Source organism: Brienomyrus brachyistius, chromosome 6 (genome assembly GCF_023856365.1).
Source record: "Brienomyrus brachyistius isolate T26 chromosome 6, BBRACH_0.4, whole genome shotgun sequence".
Taxonomy (NCBI): domain Eukaryota; kingdom Metazoa; phylum Chordata; class Actinopteri; order Osteoglossiformes; family Mormyridae; genus Brienomyrus; species Brienomyrus brachyistius.
The window spans coordinates 7157886-7179183 of NC_064538.1; the positions used below are offsets into that span (position 1 = coordinate 7157886).

The 21298-nt window shown below is 46.1% G+C and overlaps 3 protein-coding genes and 1 long non-coding RNA gene across 6 annotated transcripts in view; 2 read left to right on the forward strand and 2 right to left on the reverse strand.

The window, feature by feature from the left end:
• Positions 1 to 21298, forward strand: part of LOC125745529 (protein kinase C-binding protein 1-like) — a 311418-nt gene that overhangs the window by 156871 nt on the left and 133249 nt on the right. The gene's annotated exons all lie outside the window — the stretch shown is intronic.
• On the forward strand, positions 612 to 4327 carry LOC125745551 (MRG/MORF4L binding protein). 3 transcript variants are annotated; one of them, XM_049018538.1, is made up of 6 exons: positions 612 to 767; positions 1245 to 1366; positions 1482 to 1563; positions 1704 to 1778; positions 1941 to 1977; positions 3168 to 4327. In XM_049018538.1, exons 1-6 carry the CDS (start codon positions 632 to 634, stop codon positions 3244 to 3246), a joined length of 531 nt encoding a protein of 176 aa, XP_048874495.1. In that variant the 5' UTR covers positions 612 to 631; the 3' UTR covers positions 3247 to 4327. The 3 variants fall into 3 exon arrangements, with proteins under 3 accessions (XP_048874495.1, XP_048874493.1, XP_048874494.1); XM_049018536.1 differs by lacking the exon at positions 1941 to 1977; XM_049018537.1 differs by having other exon boundaries at positions 1941 to 3310.
• Positions 7276 to 8529, reverse strand: LOC125745555 (DNA-binding protein inhibitor ID-1-like). Its single transcript, XM_049018546.1, has 2 exons — positions 7941 to 8529; positions 7276 to 7797 (listed from the first exon to the last, which is right to left on the reverse strand). The coding sequence occupies exons 1-2, from the start codon at positions 8307 to 8309 to the stop codon at positions 7762 to 7764; spliced, it is 405 nt and encodes a 134-aa protein (XP_048874503.1). The 5' UTR covers positions 8310 to 8529; the 3' UTR covers positions 7276 to 7761.
• On the reverse strand, positions 11728 to 19912 carry LOC125745559 (uncharacterized). The gene is made up of 2 exons (XR_007398699.1): positions 19843 to 19912; positions 11728 to 16581 (listed from the first exon to the last, which is right to left on the reverse strand). It is a non-coding gene; the product is annotated as an uncharacterized LOC125745559 (long non-coding RNA).

Below are 21298 nucleotides of genomic sequence, written 5' to 3' on the forward strand. Positions count from 1 at the left end.
AGAAGGCAATCCCTGGACACGTAGTCAGGCCATCGAAGGGCACACACACTTACACGCAAAGGGTCTGGAGAAGTTAGTCTGTCCGATCCACGTGAACTCTGCCAAGTGCTAAGAGCATCGGGATGAAAGCGACTGTGGCAGTGGAATTCAAACTTAAATACAGTAAAATAATTTAATAGATAAAGTTTTTTTTTTTTAGCTGTAAACAGTTGAGCTTGTTACAATTGTGTGCAGTTTTATAGCATTCAGTTTGCAGCTTTTAGTATTTTAGTGTAATATTGATAGGAAATATTGAACCATAGATACTATAGGCAGTATTTTTAGATTTTGATACAGAGATTTTTTCTGTGAATGAGCTATTGTCCAGGCTGTGTCTGAAATACATTGTATAGCTCATTTATTGGAAGCTGAGCTGTACTTATGCCCCAGTGACTCCTTGAATGTATGCTGTATATTTCTACTGTGCCATTTGCTTCGCTTAGTCTGCTACATAAATGTTAATGTGAATAACGTTAGTGACCGTACGGAAGGTTAATGCAGCAGCACGGCGCTTGGCGTCCGGTTGGCGGCGCTGTTTCCCGTTGTTTGTCTCGTCTACTCTTCTTCTCTGGTTAGTTCGTGTGATTGAAACATGGGGGAAGCTGAAGCAGCGCAACCGGACGATAAACACGTAGATTCAGGGGTCTGTCCTGGTGAAGACCCGGTAATATGGAGCCAAGAAGTGGAGGTGTGTCTCTTCCACGCCATGCTGGGCCACAAGCCCGTCGGTAAGGTTATTTTTTTTATGGATTTTCTATTGGTCATGGCCGATGTTTGCTGGCTGGCTGGCCCGTTACAACAAAGCGCCCGGATGACCGGATGATGAAGAGTCCGATGGCCATTTGGGGGTTTTACAGTATCAATAACTGACCCATTCTGCTTAGTTTGAGTCACTCTTTGGCTGTTTCCCCAAATGGGATGCAAGCCGATCGTCTCTTTCATGTTGGCTGTTTACATCGAAAGGGCGACTGAGCCATTGTGACAGCGACCGCAGCCCAGACATGGACGGTGTCATCAGGCGTCTCATTTCGCCAGCTACACATAATGAGACATAAAATCACGGATGTGTCATTTAACAGCTGTTTGGAATTGCGGGAATACTGTGACATGTGGTTTATAACCTCTGCATCATATGACAGAGGTTCGTCGAAATAAACGTTTCTGAACCAGGATAATTATAACATAATGTTGTTTTGCCCTTCTAGGAGTAAATCGTCACTTCCATATGATATGTATCCGGGATAAATTTAGCCAGAACATTGGAAGACAGGTGTCATCAAAAGTCATTTGGGATCACCTGGGAACAATGTATGACATGCAGGCTCTGGTGCGTGTCTCTGCTTTGTCCTGTCCACTTCTGTCTTGATTTGAAATGCAGCAATCGACGTATGAAACAGCACGTCTCCTTATATCTCTGTCCTGCCATTCTTATTCTGCTGCAGCATGAATCCGAAATCCTGCCATTTCCCAACTCTGAAAGGAGTTTTGTTCTACCAGAGGAGATCATACAAGAAGTGAAAGAAGGTAGGTAAATAAATAAATAGTACTTGTGACCTTTGCATATGCGTTCTCTTTTCCATTTTGTCCCGGCACAGAAGCATCAGTGTCGATCAGTGGGGCTGGTTCTGCTTAGGTGAAAGTCAACCACTTGTGTCACTCCACAGGTAAGCTGGGGGCAGAGGATGAAGTGAAGGAAGAGACGAAAGAGGAGAGGGAGCTGCCATCAGCGCACGAAGAAGGTCCTCGCTCGCCTCACACCTTCCCTCCATCGTTGTGTATACATTCTCTTCCTTTCCTCGTTTTAAAGTGCCTGTATTTATTGCTGCTGTGCAGCTCATTGGCACGCTGATCTGACACCAACCAGTGTCCCTCACTCTGGTCGTTTATGTCTCATTTTTAAGGTCTGGGTCCCAGTTTGGCTGGCCAGGAGTTTGAGAGGTATGGACAGAAGAGCACATTCACTCTGTTCCAAAACTCCAACATGAGCCCAGTACAGACCAGCTCAAAAGGCCCCTTTTAAGTGACTGTGGCACAGACAATGTGTGTTACCCCCCCTCCCTTTCTCCCCCCCTCCTTAGCTAAACACGACTGTCGGATGTGTATTTTTTGTGTGCTGGGGGGTGGGGGGAGCGACCGTGAGGAGCATGGCATGCCCAGTCAGAGATGTTGTACGTCATTCCCCTTGGTGGGTCAGCGGCGGGTCCAGGACAGCAGGCGATGCCGCTGCTTTTCGAGGCGGCGCCAGTAGGGGGCAGTGCTTAGCAGCAGCTTATGCGGGGCCACCTTGGTGTGCTCCGTCCCCACCTGCATGCATTCCCTCTGAATGCAGCATTGCGTTTCGCTTCTTAGACTCGCAGGTGTTGCTTATTTGCTGTTCACTGTGCACAGAATTACTAATCTGGTGTGATGCACTTTTCAGTGTCCATCACTGCACATCTAATGGATAACTGCCATGATTGGTGACCCCCCCCCCCTGCATCTCACCCCTGAATTTGAATTGGCTGCACGCACCCAGCCGCTGACCCCCTATGAGCAAAAACACTCAAGTAATTCTAGTTCTGAGGAACCAGGAAGCGTCCCTGGGTTGTTTCATCTTGTGTGTTTTTTGGCTCCCTTTGACTTTCGTGTTGCACTTGTCCTAATTGTTTCTTCATCGGCCCGAACTCACAGCGGAGGAGTTTTCAGCCGTGCTTTCGATTCACAGGTGTCTGTTTCCCATGGGGAGTGTAGATGATCACCCGAATGACTAATCGGCTCACCCTGTACATTTAAATTTCCTGGAAACGGGTGCTCTTGCTGGTATTGGTTGTGTAAAATGATAAACTCAAAATGTAACTTATAATAAACCATTAAAGATGCTTTCATACACTGTAACACTTTCATCACATACGAAAAAGCAATGGGAGGGTGGGGGGGATCTCTCTGCCTTCTTATCTGATCTTGGCTGCAGTGTAATCTTGATGTCTTTGGGTCTTTGAAGCACTTTAAAGAAATGTGCATCCCTGTAATCACTGGACATGCCTGTGATGTCTCTTAGCTCACAGGAAGTGAGCGTGACATCCCTTCCTTTAGTTTCTGTCAGCCGGTCGATTTGCACCCCCTTGACCTGCCTGGTCTGTCCCTTGCAGGCAGCAACTCGTCGGTGAAGATGAGCGAGAAGGCCAACCACAGAGACAAGGAGAGAGACAGAGAGAAGGCTTCCGGTGACGTCTCAGCCAAGGATGCGGCAGACAAGCGGAAGAGGAACCGGGCCACTGAGAAGGTGCTCAGTTCCAACAGCAACCCCTCCAGTCCCGGAGGAGCCAAGCGGCGCAGAACGTAGCCAGCAGGGGTTAGCCTGGAGCTAGTGGCTCTACTAGCCACAAAGAGGCAGGCAGAAGATCTGTGAGGCTAGGAGGGGCAGCAAGGCCGACGGCATGCAGAGAGGCGAAGAACCATGGGAAGGATGTTGACGTTGCGCAGGATGCGCATGGGCCTCTTAAGAATTAGGTCGCAGGGATTTCACGCCCTTGGAGAAGATGTGTCCACTGATGTATGTGATCCCACTGGCCTCAGACTGAGATTCAGTGCACAAATAGAGTTGGTCAGATTTTATATAAAACTGATGTTTTATATAGAATTTTTGCAGGATACAGTACGAGCCCCTTGCTGTGTTCATGTAGGCTTTTGTAGAAAATAAGTGATATGGCCGAATAAATTACTTAATTGCCCACCATGTGCCCTTCTGCGCACCTCAGTGGGACGGGTTAGTATATTCTCTCTGTTGCCCCCGCAGGATAATTTCAAGAAATGTGAACGTACATTTCAGTGAACACCTGTCTTTACCAAACTGAAAGATGGTTGGAGAATGTGAAGTAAGGAGATTTTGATACCACAGTGATGATGGAGAAACCTGTAATGTAGTACTTGGGTTGAATTCAACAAGACAATTAGTTATGCCTTCGAGATCACTTGTATATCCATACAATCTTCTTTCAGCCTTGGAACAAAGATTTACTAGAGATTTAATCTATTCGTTAGTGATGTGACGTCTTTTATGTTGACACATCCCTTTGTGTTTCTTACCCATGCGAAGTTTCAATGTGTTAAGGAAAATGGAACTGCACGTCAATGGCCTGTTTTATGTTAATGCTGATATGTGTTTCCTGTTCCTTTGTGATGGCGAACTTGACTGGTTTTAACCAGAAGCCGGTCCTTGTGTTATGTTCCGTACCTGATGTTTCACTGTGGTTAGTGTGCGGTATGCACGTTCGATGAACTACATTTAAAAATAAAAAAATTTCCCCCAGTTCTAGTGCCTGTTATATACGAGGGGAGGGCAGAGTAATGGAACCTCCACATGAAAAAGTACTTTCTTAGTAACGGTATCATTATTGCAAAGGTGAATCATGTTGGTATGTCAATTAGTGGTATGTGTCAGCTATAAAAGTAGTTTGGCAACGAGGCAGATAGTTTGTGCATCACTCATAAAAACTGACATTTTTTGATGTGTGAAGGGAAAGAGTTTTGAAAAGCATGACGGTATATATGAAATATGCACCAGTATAGAATGTATTGGAAAAGAGGAACAGAATTCGGGTCCCCAAATGAGACAGACAGATAGTCAGCTGAATAGCTGCAGAACTCCACAGAAGTGAGGCATTAAAAGTTACCACAGAACTAAATCAGCACCTCTATGTCCTGGTCTCAATAAAAACCAAATGTGAGCTTCACATATACGGTATTTCTGGCATGGCTGCAATTTGGAAAACGCACATGGAAGCCAGGCTGGTGCGAAAAGCTCAAACCCTGGAGTCCTGAAGAGTAGGAAAGGGTGAGGAGTCATCACTCACCCTTAATCCCGCTGTCTGGATACGTCTACGTTTGGAAAAAGTCAAAGGATGACTTGGACCTACGATGTTTCTTGGTAGGGGCAATTTAGCCTGATGCGCCATGCTGATGCATGCTTATACACAGGCCAAGGTATACGAGGCCATTCTGGGTACAAGTACACTGCATGGCGTAAATGCATTCCCTCATGTTCCCATATATACCACTTACAGAGGTGTCATGAACACCATTTTGAAGTAAAATGCCTTACATGACTACTCCTATTACCAGATGTAAATATCCTGGGATTATGGGAAACATTATGGGAAGGTTAGGGTGATGCATGGCTCTGTAGGCGGGGAAACTGTGATCAGGCGTTGCCTGGTCTGTATTTTAAAATTTAATTTAAAAATCAATGCCCTGCCCAGTAATATGGGCTTGTTTTTCTGTGCATGGCCTTCAAACCCGATTAGTATGAACTGTAAGCAATGCAAGGATACTCCAACTGTGACAGCAGTATTTAAAAGAAGCCCCACTGCAGTGTTTCCATGCTGTGATTCAGTCTCCTATGCAGTGCTGTGTTTGTTTTACACAGGCAAGTGTTGTGCTTCTGGATGTGAACAGAGCTGCTGCCCAGTTTTTTATGTTATCTAAAACCTGAACGAAAATATTATTCATAACCTGAAACATGGATATGTTTATATTCATGACTTATTTGGCAAAAGTTTGTGGAATTCATCGGACCGTTATAGAGCAGTGTAATTTTTCTTTCGCCATTGCCTGTGAATATTTGATAACAGCCATTGCTACCCACCTCAAATTATTAATAATTTTTTTGTACATTTCCTTTCTTTTAATGCTTCTGTAGTCAATAAAGTATTTTTATTTTGGTACTAGCGACGAAATACGTTCGAAACTTGTGATGCATGTCTATATGGTACAGCGCCCAGTATGCAGTTTTAGGTTGAAATTAAAATTAGAAACAATCATCTAGGCGATCATCAGTATACTGATAAATATCAATAGTTTTGGTTGGCTTGTTAGCACCTTTACCCCGAATGCTTCTTAGTTACATCGATTACCACTGGAGGGCGCAAGACGTATATATGAATTTAAGGACAATTTAATGAAACAACGAATTTGTACTTCCTCGTCAATTAAGAAAACACAGCAGGTGTCAGTGTTTAATCATGAAAAATAAACATGTGTTATTATTGTTGTTGTTGTTACTTTAAATAGCCTTAGTATGTAATAGTAACTTATCCTGAACAAGTATGTATGGCGTTCTGGATGTTCTCAATGTCCGCGATAGCCTAATGCCCAGAATAATTCAGTGGATGTTAAATTCATACATTGTTATAATTTCAACAAAGTAACGTCAATATGAGATAGACTTGCAATTTCGTTCAAACTTTCAGATGCTGTATACCTAAAAAATGCTTTCTTCCAGTAGTACTTAAGTAACGCTATTTGGTATTTTAAACGACTGCACGTGTACATGTGTGTCCACATAATTTGATAAGTCTGTTTCGGGAACTGTTAAAACCAAAGACATGATGAATACGAATATAATGAACCGTTTCAAAGGTTAGACAAATAAGGGTAAAAGTAGTAATATTAGGTGAATCAGGAACCAGCGCGCGGGAGTGTGAGGGTTAAACCATTCGCTGTAACAGCAGTTCATTGTAAGATTTATTTTTTCCCTCTGGTGCAATGTTGTTCCAATTCCCCTGCAGTGCGATGCACAGCTGCAGCGCTAATGTTTTAAAGCAGAGCCAGTGTGTGATTGTATTTGTGTGATAGCATTATGCCAAGGGCAGGGAAGGGCAGGCGGGCCCAGACTGAGCGGCGCCTATCCACACCTGGGGAAGTTCAGGTTAAATAGCTCCACATTCCTGAGCGCACAGCTGATTGAAACATTAACAAACAGTAATCCATGAGCCAAGCTGCAGATGGGCCAGGACTGTAGCCAAGAAGTTGACTCTGTGTGTGTGTGTGTGTGTCCGCGCGCGCGTGCGCGCCTGCCTTTGTTTCTCTATATAATATCGTGGCCTATATGCGGGCAGACTAGATATATATGCACAGACACGTGTGTGTGGTAGTAGTTGTTCACATTTGACGGATTTCTTGAATCATACAAAACTCAAATTAGGAGACAAGTCTGCAGTGGGTTATATTCGAAGTGGGATGTCAACGTGATTATCCGTCTAAATTAGCTGTCTGCTTAGAATATTCGTAAACAATATTATTTACGTTATTTGACAGATTATAGCTATGTTGATGATGGCTGGATGTGAGCTGTCCGGATTAGAATGGTTTGCGATGCGAGATTGTACGCAGATTGTGTAAACAATGTGGTATTGTACTTAATGCAAGTAATCACAGGCGTCTACTACGCCTCAAAAATAATCGCAACACAAAGATGGATCATTTCAAAATATTTCGTTTTAATAAAAACACCATTTACGTACATTTTCATAAAAACATCTTCACATCTTAAAGCATTGTAATATACAATACAAATTAACTCAGCAATCTGAGAAGTTGACATTTTTTACAAAATATAAAATCTCATCTACGCGTAAATTTAACAAAAGTACAAAAAAGTGAAGGGGGGGAGAAGGAGCAAAGTCTTTTTTTGTGGAGTCCGTTCTAAGCAGCGCGTAAAACGCGGGTCGGGAAGCCGCCGTCATCCACCCTGCACTCCGCGCCTCTCCGTCTGGACCATGAAGAGTTCTTCTGAACAACGAGTTTCTTATGCACAGTTCCTCGTCACTTTCAGTTCATGCGGGGATTTTTTGGGACATCGTGGGAATGCTCAGAAGTTCCCTTTTTATTCAAGGGAGCCCGTTTCCACCATATTGTTAATATAGCTGGGTTTTACGCGCATCACGGTGGTTTCCAGCTTTCAAATCAGCGGCACAGAATTCTGTCATCGGTGCATCCATTCTGTAAAGAAGGCACAACACAAGTAGTCAATAAATGATCACTTTCAGTATTATTACTCTGCCATAGTTATGACAGCATGCACATTGGATAAACCAGTAAACCTTCAATTCTGACAGCAGTTATTAAAGCATTTTGACAATTACCTCAACAGCGACGCTCTTCAGCTCTGCGTTTAGAGTTGTCAGTGGAGTGCGGCCGAGGGTTGATCCATTAGTTGGTTGTTGACGGCTCATCCCCGGCGAGTCGAGCTCTACCTGGAGATCCCAGATGTAATAAATGACGTGCTGCAGGATCTCCATCTTGCTGGCTTTCTTGTTAGGTGGCAGAGTCGGCACGAGTTCCTTCAGCTTGCTGTAACAGCTGTTCATGTCGTGAAGAAATACGTTCATCTGCTCGTCCAGAAGTGGGATTTTGCACTTAGAGATGGCGAGGCTCTGGTCAGACAGGCACCGCACGACGTCCTCGCTGCCAACCTTGTTCTTCAGTGCGCAGGTAGATCCGATAACTTTCATCTTGGCGTTATACTGATCTTGGAACAAGAAGCTGAGTTGCAGAAGCAAACGCTGACGACGATTCGATGAATAAGCGCAGGGTTACTTCTCTGCAGCTGGCAGTCAAAAAAAAGTTTACACACTGCGGTAGTTTTTCCTGCTGAAATCCGAATTTAACAGCTTTTTGAAACTTTGACAGTTTGGATTAGTACGGGCTTTCCACCCACTATTTATGCTTCTCGAAGATTTCGGGGCGTAACCCAAAGAGGTGACTTCTGCCTGGGCGGACCAATTATATTTTCTGATCTACACGCGGGGGCGGGAACATTAGTCGACTCTCAACCAATAGAAAAATCGAGTTTGGTTATCAGAATTTACAATCTGTTTAGGGATGGTGTTACAAATGGAAACAAATGTGTTTTTTTATGGATGACATGTGGGAACTCGGCTGTCCGTCGCTTGGGGACAGTGCAGGTGTCTATCCTGCCTAGATATGGGCGACAGGCGAATTCGAAGGAATTCTGTAATTATCCTGGATGTATAGTTATTTACGTTTAACTGCATTATAATTCATGTCATTGTGTAACCTAAACACATACAGTAATACTATATTTTTATATTCAAATAAAACATGTCCCACATGATTTATTTTGTGATTACTTTACATGAATATTCCTTTTGCATTATTAGGCCACAAAACAAAAAATAACCTCCTGAAATTTAATATTAAACATTGCGTTAGCATTTCTTTTTAATTTATAAAAACATAGACAGATAACATTATAATCTATATATGCAGTTGTTAAACGAGTATCCAATATGTACTGCTGTGTGAATTCATACACCTAAAAAATATCAGATATGTTTCTACGGGACTAGAACGCTGGAGCTTATCTTACTTTCCCTATGTCATATTTGTTTGTTTTAACGACCCAGCTTCCTCCCCCCTCCCCATATTAAAAAGATTACAGCTACGGCTTTTACGAATTCTTCCACATGCTTTCACTGTGTATTTAGCGTTCTGTATGCGCAGAAATCGCAGCGCTCTGGTCTGAATCTTGCTCAGATTGTCCAAACAAGCCAACGCAGACAGGCAGGCGCCAGTTCTGTGACGTCACCCATTCATACGACTCCTGACGCCTGTCAGCCTGGCGCCGCGCGGGCGGTCTCCATGGAGACCACAAACAACAGGCTTGCACTCCCCCATTCACCTGCGCTGCAAAAACCCTGAGAACAAAATGGCTGTAGAAATCGTTATTCATTTATCACGTAAAACCACTCTTAGAAGAGATTACCGCCCCGCACACCTGCAAACTGCTATTGTCGCCAGCTTGCTCGATCAGCTTCCAAAGGGGGAAAAAATGAAAGAAACAGAGAGCTTTGAATTGCAGTGATAGTTCCTGTATGCCACCAAATCCGAGTTTTCTTTTTCAGACTACATTCCTTTACTTTCCTCCCACAGATAATGAGTTTGATTAACTGAACCCTGCAAACCCTAAGTTAAGTTGCTGGTTACATTCTCACACATAAAGCCAGCAATACGATGTTATTATGGCTATGAAATAAACACGAATTTGTATGCTGTACTTGTAAAATAATGTTAATTATAACATATACACATTTGTTGGTTTATACCATTAATATTTATGTACTAATAATCTTAATATATGCTTGCAAATTTATTAGTTAAATTAATCTGTGCTTCCAGGTGAAACGTTTTCACATAAAATTCCGCTATTGTACATTTACAAATATATTCCTGTTAGTTTTTCTGCAAAGCAGGCTGCGCCGTTCATTCGAAATTTTTATTCAAACAAATGTATGTATAATATTTGTTATTTACCGTGATATTAATCACTTTTTTTTTTTCGTTTACCAGAAAATTATTTTGAGTATTCTGTGGCAATACATTGGTTGCAGAAGCCTTTACATGTGCAATTGGTTTAAATCTAAGCATAAGATATGCATTTGTATATTAAAAAATCCTCCAAATGATAAATAGTACACAATTAATATTACGGTATTGTTATTGCTGCACAAATAAATATTCTGTATGAACGCTTTGCTATCTCTTGCATTTGTCTTGCCTCTCACTTTCCCTCTCTCACTGGTAGTGTGACACTTTGTCTCTGTTAGCTGCATACTTTTTAACATCCTGCTGTCTCGCTGTCCGCTGTCTCGGGTCATGGCTGAGGGAGCCAGGGGCGCGCGAACAATGGGACCGCAGAGCAAGGATTGTGGGAGAAATCTAGGCTGGAGCCACTCTGTCTGGGGCTCCTCTTTGCTCTCTCATCCAGCTTTTGTTCAACTGCAAAAGCTATCAGCACTTCCTACTGACACCAACAATAACTGCACACAGCTGGGCTCTTTTAATCTTGTTTACAGCACATCAAGGCGAAGGGGGAAAGAGGAGGGGAAAAGAGGAGAAAAGAGGAGAAAAGTGAAACATATTAGCTCCTGATTTTAACTGACAGAGAGGAGAAGCTTCCTACGGACGGTGGATTTTACAGTGCTTAATTAGAAAAGGTTTGGCTTATAGGTGGTGGGTTTTAAATGAGCAATTAGCAGATGTGTATAAATATCTTTGTGTTCTCTCTTTAGCTCTGTGGCCGTTAGCTCAGGCCCCCAGCCGTGTGCTTATCAAGGGCTATTGGAAGTAAAGTTTAACTTTTGTTGCCGATGTTAATCCCCAGCTGGCAAATACCAACAGTCGCAAACACTAACTCAGGGATGACGGGGGAACTTGCAAAAGATCTGTTCCCAGCAGATTCCACCAGTGCCGCGCCTTTTCCTGTTTCATGGAGACTTTTCCTTTTTAGAAACAGGAAGTCAGTCACCAACTACACCCTCTTTATCTCTAAGAAAAATAGCCTTTCAGGGGCTGTAAATCGGAAGCTGCACGTGAGAAAGCTGAGTGACATATTTATGATAAGTAAAGAGGACATTCCAGAGATATTTTCACACTTTTTCACACCCCTGTTCTTATTATAAGAGTAACGGTTTCTCGTGCGAGTCATGCAGCTAATCAAAACCGCAACATGCAAAACAACTACTGAGGTGGGAGGCCAATAAAAGCTCATTTTTACCAACACGGCTCTTTGAAGAGGACTTGCTGAAGGCAAGGCTGGGCAGCTTGCTGCTTAAACACTACATAGGGAGGAGGCGAGGGCTGGTCTACTGCATTACTGACATCTATATATGTATATAGTTCATGCACAGTGCTCATGCAGAGTCTTGGAACACTGGCTTAATTCAGTAAAAATATTACAAATTTGTTCTAGAAAAATTACCTTATTCATTTGTTTACAAAAATGTATTTAATATTAGAAACAACCACTAGGTTCAAGGAAAACATTCAGTTCATGTAGTAATTAACTGAAATTCAAATTGTAATACTAAAATATTTCTTCTGGATTAAGAAGTTCATTGACAAGCAGTCTCATTTGGTGGTTTATAATTAGTAACACCTTTGCAATAACATGAAACGCCACACATTTGTGTTTGGTAATCCTTCGGGGGCCAATGACTACATTATAATGTATGCAAATGGACAGTAACAAAATGACAATAATTTATTACGTTCTCCAAAAAGTTATTGATATCTTGTTGGATGGCTGGACGGACACTACTTCAGTTCCCAAACTCTCCTTGGGGGGGCTCCCCTTGAGCACAATTAATTAATTAACCTAGTGAATAAACAGCTTTATGAGGCTTTGAGGAGTCAAACATTGTATACTATTGGTTGACTCAAGAAATCCACGGGTGAATTTGCTGCAAATACAGAGGTTTTAACATACTTTGACAGACATAAAATCATAATTTTGTAGATGATATATGGTTGTATATATGGTCTGTATGTATATATATTCATTTATACAGTCATTTCCACTGTATATGTGAGTGTGCCCTGCGATGGGCTGGCCCCCCATCCTGGGTTGTTCCCTGCCTCGTGCTCATTGCTTCTGGGATAGGCTCCGGACCCCCCGCGACCCAATAGGATAAATGGTTTGGAAAATAGATGGATGGATGGATTTCCACTGTAGTCGTATTTCAGACTGGCACTGAGAAAGCATGATGTGGCATCAAGGTCTCAGTCACCAGTGCTGGACATTCCTGACACATCCTCCTCACCCGTAGGATTATGTTTGTGTCTCCAGATCTCGCTGCTGCCGCTTGACTGATAAACATCACCTGTGCAGGCGCTCAGTTCTGGGGTGGGGGGGGGGGGGGGCACTGACTATGCACAAAAGTGGGAGCGTAGCTTCCAGTAAAATATAACATTATATTTTTGTAAATCGGTTTGGCGTGGACACTCCAGAAGTGAAATGGATGTGTTCTGGATGTGTTGTTGTAAGGTGTCTAAATGGCTCAGTAATGATGCCTGGCTCTCCACACATAGAGCAGGTGCAGCTCTCATAAAGCGACAGACAGAACCGGTGATTTTGCTTTATTTATTCAACTTATGTTGAAATTTATTTATTCAAATATGAAAGGCACCGCTTGAACTTTGAATATGGGGACATATTTTGTGACCTTTTGTGCCCACATTCCTCATTTTATTGTTCTCGTGCACAATTGCAATGAAGTTGACCTTTGACTGATAGACAGGTTAGTTATGACACTTGGAATATAATTGACATTAATATCTGCTGTCCTTGCATCTAATGTCTGCCCCTCTGCAAGCATAACAGCAGTATCCCTTCACTTGTGGTTGTAGAAGTAAAACTTCCCCCCTGTGAATAAGCAGACTGGATTCTGGACTCTGCAGTCAGCAAATCCAAGGTCACTGGGCTGCTGTGACTAAGAAAGCTGTCAAACACACAGTGCATTTTCTTTGCAGGCTCAGCTTGGTGTCTTATGTTGCAGTGACGTTTGAAAAGTGGAGACTCTCCCTGCTTTTTAAGCTCTGGGATCTGGAGTGGATATCCCACTTTTTAGAGTCAAAGCTCAAAGTAGGAACTGAAGTTGTGTTCAGTCATTGTTTGATTTTAATAACAGTGTGATTATCAAAAGCCTTCAACTTTTGTCAAAGCCCCTCTAATTCCCTAACTCCATGAGACATATTACATAATGGAACCTTTGCTTTGAGTTACATACGCTATTCATTATCGCCGCTATTCTTTGTAATTATTAATTCTCTTTATGTCACGTCAAACAACATTTTGGTAGAAATGCCTTCTGGAACAGGCTATGGTCTGTTGCCTTTTGGGAGATGGGGACTGAGTGATGTTGATGACACAGCATCTCCCTGTCTATCTGATCTCAGATGGATGGCAACATGCGCAGCTTGCCTTTCCGCAGCTCCGGTGCCCTGGGTGAGATACGTCCTGAAGTGTGTGGTTCAGTGGATTTGGATGCTGTCGTCAGAAGGTTGCTGGTTCGAATCCCTCGATTAGCAGACTGATTTCACCACTGTGCCCTTGAGCAAGGCCTTGACTGCTCCAGGGCCTGGATCCCTGTGTGTTGCTTTGTATAAAATCATCTACTAAACAAATAATGTCATCGGACTTGCACAGTGCCAACAGAAATTAAACAAGCTTTCTTGTTCAGTGACATTCTGCCTGCTGGCATCGGTGGCCATTTTCTTGATTTCGGTAGGAAGAGGTGCTTGGATCAAATGCATGCTGGACTCGAAGTAGGTCTCGGCCACGTAGATGTTGCTTTTGCTGGAAGAACAGAGCGTTTCTGCACTTGGCGGGACTCTCTGTCAGTGCGGCCCATCTGGGAAACTGCCGGCACACCAGGTAATTTGCTCTCCTTGGCACTAAGACAGATTCAATCTCCAGAACAAAACGGCTAAACCACACAGCACAGGAGTGTCCCATCGATCTGAAAAAGACCCCCCCTGCCTCCCAGAGGTCCCCCTATGATCCCTGCAGCAGCATCGGGGCAGCCGTCTGCGCCAGTCGTCCTCGTCCCCCAGCCTCGAGGAGGATACTGGGTGGGCCCTCGCAGCGGCTTGTCTGCACATTCATGGCCTGAGCACCGGCTCTCCGTCATCCTGGTTCCCACACACACTATCAAAGCACTTAATAGCTTCTAATTAGCTCGCCATCTGCTAGTGACAGTGTACCAATGGCACGCAAAGATCTATTGAGAGCACAGATATTGTGCTGTGGAATACTTTCCACTCCAGTTGCAATTGCTTAGAGAAGCCAGCTCTGGAGCCATACACAGTCAGGGGCTGGGGGGTCACAATGGGAGACACTGTTATATCTTGTAGCAAATCTGATAATGCTGGAGTCCTTTTCATGCTGAGCCCTGCACCCCCCCTCTCGCCCCTCCCCCTCCTTTACTGCCTATAATTCTTCCTCCATTACACATGAAAGATTTAACTCATCTCCCAGAGCGTTACATCCCTGAAGGGATCTTCTTCCTGTGAGCTCGGCCTGCATATTAAGGTAATAAACACAATCAATACCTTCTTTGTGTTCTTGCCTCGTTTACTGGGGGGGGGGGGGTAATTAGGCAAGCCCTCGTTTCAGCCGGGACGCATCATGAAGCCCCAATAGTGTGCTCTAGTAGAGTTAAGGGTCCTGAGCTAGCAGTGGATCCCAAAGCCACTTAACACAGGTATCAGTGAGAATACAAGGTACAAGTTAGGATCGCCCCCGCGGCCCGCTGGCCCATTGATAAGTACGACTCACCAGACCGGCTGTACTTCGTTCATCCAGCTGAAAATGCTAATTCCTCCCGCCATGCAAGGGAGAGAGGGGGCAAATTCCTTTATTTCGAGTTCTCCCTTTCAGTCCGGCTTCCATTTGATTTTCAAAGCCCTTTTGAAATTAAAGCACCCCTTTTATTTTCAGCACCATTAGCCTGATGAGGACTGCACGATGCAGATCTACCAATCGCTCTTTAAAACAATATTACATTCCCAAGCATGAAATAAAAGCAAGGAAGTTTTCTGTGCTATTTTCTGTTTGTTTTTTTCAATGAGAGAAAAAAAAAAAGTATGGAGTGGGGAGGAAAATATCAAAGGCTGTTAGCTGCTCTGCAGCTGTTCCCGTGGGAGGCTTCAGGAATATATTTGCAGATGCATTTACACACAGTGAATGTCCGTTAACAGGAGCAGCACAGATAAGCAGAACAATACCCAATGTTTCCTCTGTCACACCTTCAGAATCTGTCCCGGGATAGAAAGACTTCTTTAGAGGGACCAGCTGTTCACAGCTGGGCCGTGGCAGAGCGTCTCTGAGCAGGCCGAGATTTATATGCAGGCGCCAGCTGTCACCCTCTACAGAAAAACAAGCAGAAATGAATGGCGCCATGCCGTCTGCAGGCCCAGCGCTGGCCCGGAGCTCCTCCAGTGGCCTGCTGGGGGAGAGCAGGCCCATCTGGACAGGACCGGAGGATAGGCTGCCTTTCATGCGTGCGTTCAGGGCTCGTCTCTGCTCTCTGGGGAATGAAAGGGGTCTTGGCAATGTTCACACTACAATGTTTCGGTTAGCACAAGTTTCTGATATGTTTGCAGTGGGTAGTTTGTAGCTAGTGGTTAGTAGTCAGAGTCACTCACTGTGTGGTTTAGGAAAGACACATAAGACGCTGGGGCAGCAGTATAAGCCGCGTGAGCTGGAATTATAAACACAAGGAGTCAGCAGTGACTCCATGACTCCGGGATCGGTCCTCGCGAGCCGGATCCTGATGACGGTGCAGTCGCTGACCCGCTGCAGGATCGCCCCTGTGGCCCCCTGCTACGCGCCTCTCACCCCGAATCACCTTGCGAGGCTCAGCAGCCAGTGTAATCACCCCCCACCCCCACCACCACCACGCACGCAGCACTAGGCACCCAGCCGCCCGCGTCCCTCGGCCATCCTCGGCTGCCGGCTGAGCGAGCGAGCACCTGCTGGGAGCTCCGCCTCCACCGCGTGCTTTCAGGAGTGAAGTTGTTTGAGCTGATTCATCACCTCGCTATCCTGCCTGACCGGGTCTGGAAACGCTGAGGGATATTCACATGGTCTAGTGGGGGGTGGGTGACAGAGGCCTGTCACCCTGGCGGCCATAACAGTGACCCATACAGCATCTTTGCATCATCTGCTTAGTTACACCTAAAAATTAACGCTTTATAGCCCCCTCAGTCTGTGCTGTACAGGAGCAGGGGGACAGGAATTCTGGGAAGTGTGACAAACAGGCCACGTCCCCGACACTGATGCATCGCGATATGAAGACAGTCTGCCGTTTCCTACCTTGGTGTCTCTGCCCTCCCCACCCCATGGATCCTGTCAGCTCTCTGCTGAATGGACGTTTGCACACACAGACGGTCACCTTCCCTTCTTCTGCCTTGGGCGTTTTTCTGTGAAGGCAGAACAAACAGCTGACTATCAGCGTACTCAGGGTTCACCTGCACTGCCTGCTGTCAGCCCGTCAAACACATACTCACGCCCTCACATACCACGGGGGCAGGACTACTAAGCCCACTGCTTTCTTTTTCGAATAAGCCGTGCATTTTATAATTAAGCTACAGATCAACAGCGTGCTTGTGAAAATCCCTGCGGCGATTCCCTCTGCCGTTTTGGCCGGCATGCTGCACGGCTGTCATTGAACCTGACCTTCCCCTGCTCCCTGCACCTGGCAGGGCGTGGCCCCCCCACCTCGTGAGCCCGGCCTGACGCTGCCAGCTACAGGTGTGGCTGTGTTCCAGGGAGGAAATGGAACCTGGAGTGAAGAACGTGAGCTATTTGCTTATAAAGCCTCATTGTTTTTTTTTTGTTTGTGTTATAAAAAAACAGATGATCAGATTTGTAAAAAAAAAAAAAGACTGTCTTTCATAGCAAAGTGTAAGCCACCTGTCCAGTACACCAGGGCCTGCTTTGTGAGGTGACTGGCCCACAACAATGCACACAACCCCCCCCCCCCCCCACCCCCTGCCCCCAGCACCACCACCCTCTACACAAACCCTGGGAAAAGGGAACAGGTGTTCAACTCTGGCCAGAAGCCTTGTGGGCAAACAGCATGGGGGGGGGGGGGTTATTCCAGCGACAGTAATGGTCACCAAAACATTCTGACAGTCCTCTTAGCATATGGTTAAGCCACCTCTGGCAAAGAGCTTCTTTTTTTCCATTTAAACTCAGATTATGAAATAACTAGTTAGCTGGTCTTAATGATAGTGGAAATGGCTGGATCGATATGACACACCCAAGCTACACATTTCACAGACAGCAGCAGTGTCCCCTCATCATGCTGGCCGTTGTTCTTTGTTTTACGCGACGTGACCCTGTGGCACTCGTGTCATAGCCGCTCTCTGGCCGCAGGCACGTAACCTTTCTGGTTTTTTTGTTAAACGCCCTGCTTTCAGAGTGCACCGGCCACCACCGCAGACTAAAGAGGGAAACCCTTAATCTGACAAAAGGTGCCCTCGTTTTTTTCCCCTGAGAATGTTTTAGGCCGGCCTGAATGCTGACGGGAATGTGTGTGTGAGCGCTGCATGCGGGAGGGAGAGATGGGATGGGTGGGCGGCAGCGGGGGGGGGGGGGGGGGGTGGTTCCAGAATTAATGGGAAGTATAGCCAGTAGCAGACAAAAAGGAGAGAGAGTAAAAGAGTTAGAGAGACAGAGGGGGAAAAAATTCCTGAATCCTGCTAAGAAAGCCCCCCCTCATCAGGCCTGGGAAAATCAAACAGGTGGTTTGGGGCTGGCTGGCAAGCTGCTGCAGCCAGTGGTGGGAAGGACCCAAGGTTGGGGCCCATCAAAAGCACCTCATCGCAGCTTTAGCCCCGCGCAGGCTGAAAGACTAATGGCTTCATTATCATGTGAATTCTGGGAACGGCAGCCAGGCTCCAGTAACACCCAGCCAGCGGCCCATATGGCCTGCGGCCCACCTCCCTGCAGGATCACGGTCACTCGCAGATCAGAGGGATGGCCTCCCTGCCATTGATATCAAAGGGCCCGGGGCCGGGGCCGGACCACACAGGGGCCACACACGGCTTCCGGGCGGCCGCGAGGACACAGGTCCGCACGCGCGCGACGATGCAACCGTCCCCATCGCTTCCGCTTCTAAAACGTTATTGAGAACTGGTAGGTCATGGGAATTTAATCAGGAAATTACGTAAGGGGTAGGGGTGACATCAGAGGAAGGCAAGGCCATCAGAGGTACGAGAGTCAAGAGAGAAGAGGAGCGTGACCAGAGAGTGGAGTGTAATGAGCTGTGTGTGTTCGTACGTGCGTGTGTGTGTGCGTGTGTGTGTGTGTGTGTGTGTGCGTGTGTGTGTGCGTGTGTGTGTGCGTGTGTGCGTGTGTGTGTGCGTGCGTGTGTGTGTGTGCGTGCGTGTGCGTGTGTGTGTGCGTGTGTTTGCGTGTGTGTGCGTGCGTGTGCATGGACGCAGTATGCAGCAGAGGGAGGCTTGGTGTCTGGGTGGTATAGGAGCCAGCTGTGTGGCCGTTCTTCGGTGAGTATGCCTCCCAGTTCTACCTCATCCCCACCCCCTCCCCTCATTACCCCCTCCCCCCCCCCCCCCGCCCCAAAGGACCAGCTGCCCACAAGATGTCTCAGCACTGGGGGACTCTGAGCTCAGCAGGGGTAACGGCAGCACAGAGCACTGTGTCTCTCACACCAGCTGCCAGCTGCTGCAGTGAGAGTCTGCACACACTGTCACATTCCTGAGGAGTGCCATCTATCCATCCAGCCATCCATCTATCCATCTGGCCATCTATCCAACCATGCATGACCACATATTCATTACAAGGTTGCACTGTAATGAATGAATAATATAATGAATAAAATAAAATAGAATGTTTCCATCTGCAGCAAAACAGCAAAACAGCAGTAGCTATTACGAGTATAAAGCCATCTTTGAAGAGTAAGAGAAATGTGTTTCCTCTCTGGAGACAATAATAAGGTACTCTTGAGGAGAGCCCTTACATAGAGGGTCCAGCTTCACAGACACAGCCAAAGTCACGTTCTCCCAGAATAGACCCATTAACAACTGAGCAGAAATCCGTTCTGCTTCTATTAATAAACCCCTCCCCCCTTGTAGCACAGCTGCTCATAACTGGGTCTCTATGACGCAACTCCCCCCTAGAACTCATCATGCATAACACTTCTGCCCCTCATGTAAAACTCAAACCTGCAAAGAGCCAATCAGAAATCAGCCAGAACCAGGGGACAGCCGACAGTCATGTGACCTCACAGGCAGGTTTAGCTCAATAAGACCAGCATCTAAACTGTGTCTCAGACAAGAAATGGGCCAGATATGTGACATCAGTGAGGAAACAGGTTGTGGGCAGAACAAAAACGATGAAAATGTAGTGATAACTGGACACTGGTTGACAAAGGTAAACAAAGCTAAGAGACAAGGGCAGTAAGACTGAGAGTGTGGCGATTGATCTCAGTGAATCCCTTAATGTTTGCAGTTGGTCTCCTGCAGACTTCAGCTATAATTTATTGGTAATTTTGCTGTGTCCCAACACCTCTCGGTTTAAAAGCAACACATGTTTTCATGCTGTTTGAACTACTGTAGTAAGCGATCGGAGCAAATCTGTGGCTTTCCACGCTCAGCGTGTATGACAGTGGGAAAACGTAGGTTCAATTTGTCAGTTTATAATGAGCCTCACTTAACTCCACAGGCATCAACAGGGATGCCATCTTCTTTATTTGTCAGGCCGGGGACCCCGTGGGTGACACCAAACTGCTTCTGTCAGTTAAAATACGAAGAAAACCGAATTAGAACACAGCAAGTTGCAGGGTAACATTTTACAGTTTGCCAGAAATATACGTAAAATTCAAAATAAACAAACTTTGCTCTTTTCACAGAAAGAATTTTACAAATTGGAGACACCTGTAAAATTTGGGTTCCCCCCCTCGCCGTCCGTGGCCACCCCCCAAAAGGGACAAAACTGTTACTCAAGGTCCAGATCCCCCCATACATAAATAAAGACGGGGCTCCTTGTACGGACAGCTGCAGGTGTCCGGCCCGGGAAGGCCGGTGTCAGCCTGCAGTTAAGCATTTGCACGTGTACGCACAAGTGTGCATCTGCACGTGCGCGTGCGAGCACCACTGACAGAGGGTCTCCTTGGGGGAGCCGGAGGAGGCTCCGTCTCCGTTAAGAGGGAACTCTCCTCGGCTGCCCGTGCTCTGCGCAAACCGCCCTACAGCTGCAGGTCCACATCCGCGGCAGTCACTGCTCTCATTGTTTGGCAGCATCTTTCGTTCCGTTCTTGAAAACTCCACCCCCCTCCCGTTCTGTCGCAATGCCTTAACTGTCAGCCAGGTGCAGGAGTTACTCACCACACGGTTGTGAGGCAGGCTGTGTGTTAGTCATCAGAAATTCAGCCTTGGCACAGAGGGCCTCTCTCTCGCCCCGGCGTGCGCTGGCACTGCCGCCGCTGTCTCTGTGGCCACCTGTGGCCCACACACGCATGCGTGGGAACACGCGGGTGTCTCTCCTGGCCACCTCCTGCTGGCTGTGCGCTGCCTCTCGCCGTCACATGCCATGCGAGTCAACCTGCACCCAAGCAGAACCTCAACACATGAAAGCTGAAGACAATCTCTTTTTGTAAAAAACGTAAAAAGAGAGTCAATTTAAACTATTTGCACGTTCCTCTAGCATTTGTTTTTCAGGTTTCATGGGGCTTCATAGGGTCTTCTCTTTGCTACAGTACAGGGAACTGGTGTGAATCTGTATGCCGATCCCTGCCGTCTGCACTGTCCAACAAGCTCCAGCTGGCTGTTCCTGAAACACCCCACTGGTTCTGTCACCGCATAAATCCAGGAATCGCAGGCCAGTGGGATAATGCGGGAGCCCGTGGTCTGCTTGTCCATCATAAATGTTGATGTGCTCAGGATCCCGGGTGTCTTGACGTTATTGCGTTATAGAGCAGTGTTTCGGGGATCCATGTTTTTGCTCCCTCCGAGCTCCCTGCCAGATAGTCCACATTTTTGCTCCCCAGTGGGGAGCCGCGAGGGAGCATGGACTGTCTGCTGGGTCCCGGAGAACCGGATTGGGAAACACTGTTATAGAGCATTATAGAGGCGGCTGTAGAGGACAATTCAGCAAATATAAAGGGCCATTTTT

Excerpts from the sequence above, each read along its gene's own strand:
- LOC125745551 (XM_049018536.1), top strand. The coding sequence starts at position 632 with ATGGGGGAAGCTGAAGCAGCGCAACCGGACGATAAACACGTAGATTCA. Across the intron at positions 768-1,244 it reads GCTGGGCCACAAGCCCGTCG|GAGTAAATCGTCACTTCCAT; the intron begins GTAAGGTTATTT and ends TTGCCCTTCTAG. Across the intron at positions 1,564-1,703 it reads CATACAAGAAGTGAAAGAAG|GTAAGCTGGGGGCAGAGGAT; the intron begins GTAGGTAAATAA and ends GTCACTCCACAG.
- LOC125745555 (XM_049018546.1), bottom strand. The coding sequence starts at position 8,309 with ATGAAAGTTATCGGATCTACCTGCGCACTGAAGAACAAGGTTGGCAGC. Across the intron at positions 7,798-7,940 it reads TGAAGAGCGTCGCTGTTGAG|AATGGATGCACCGATGACAG; the intron begins GTAATTGTCAAA and ends CCTTCTTTACAG.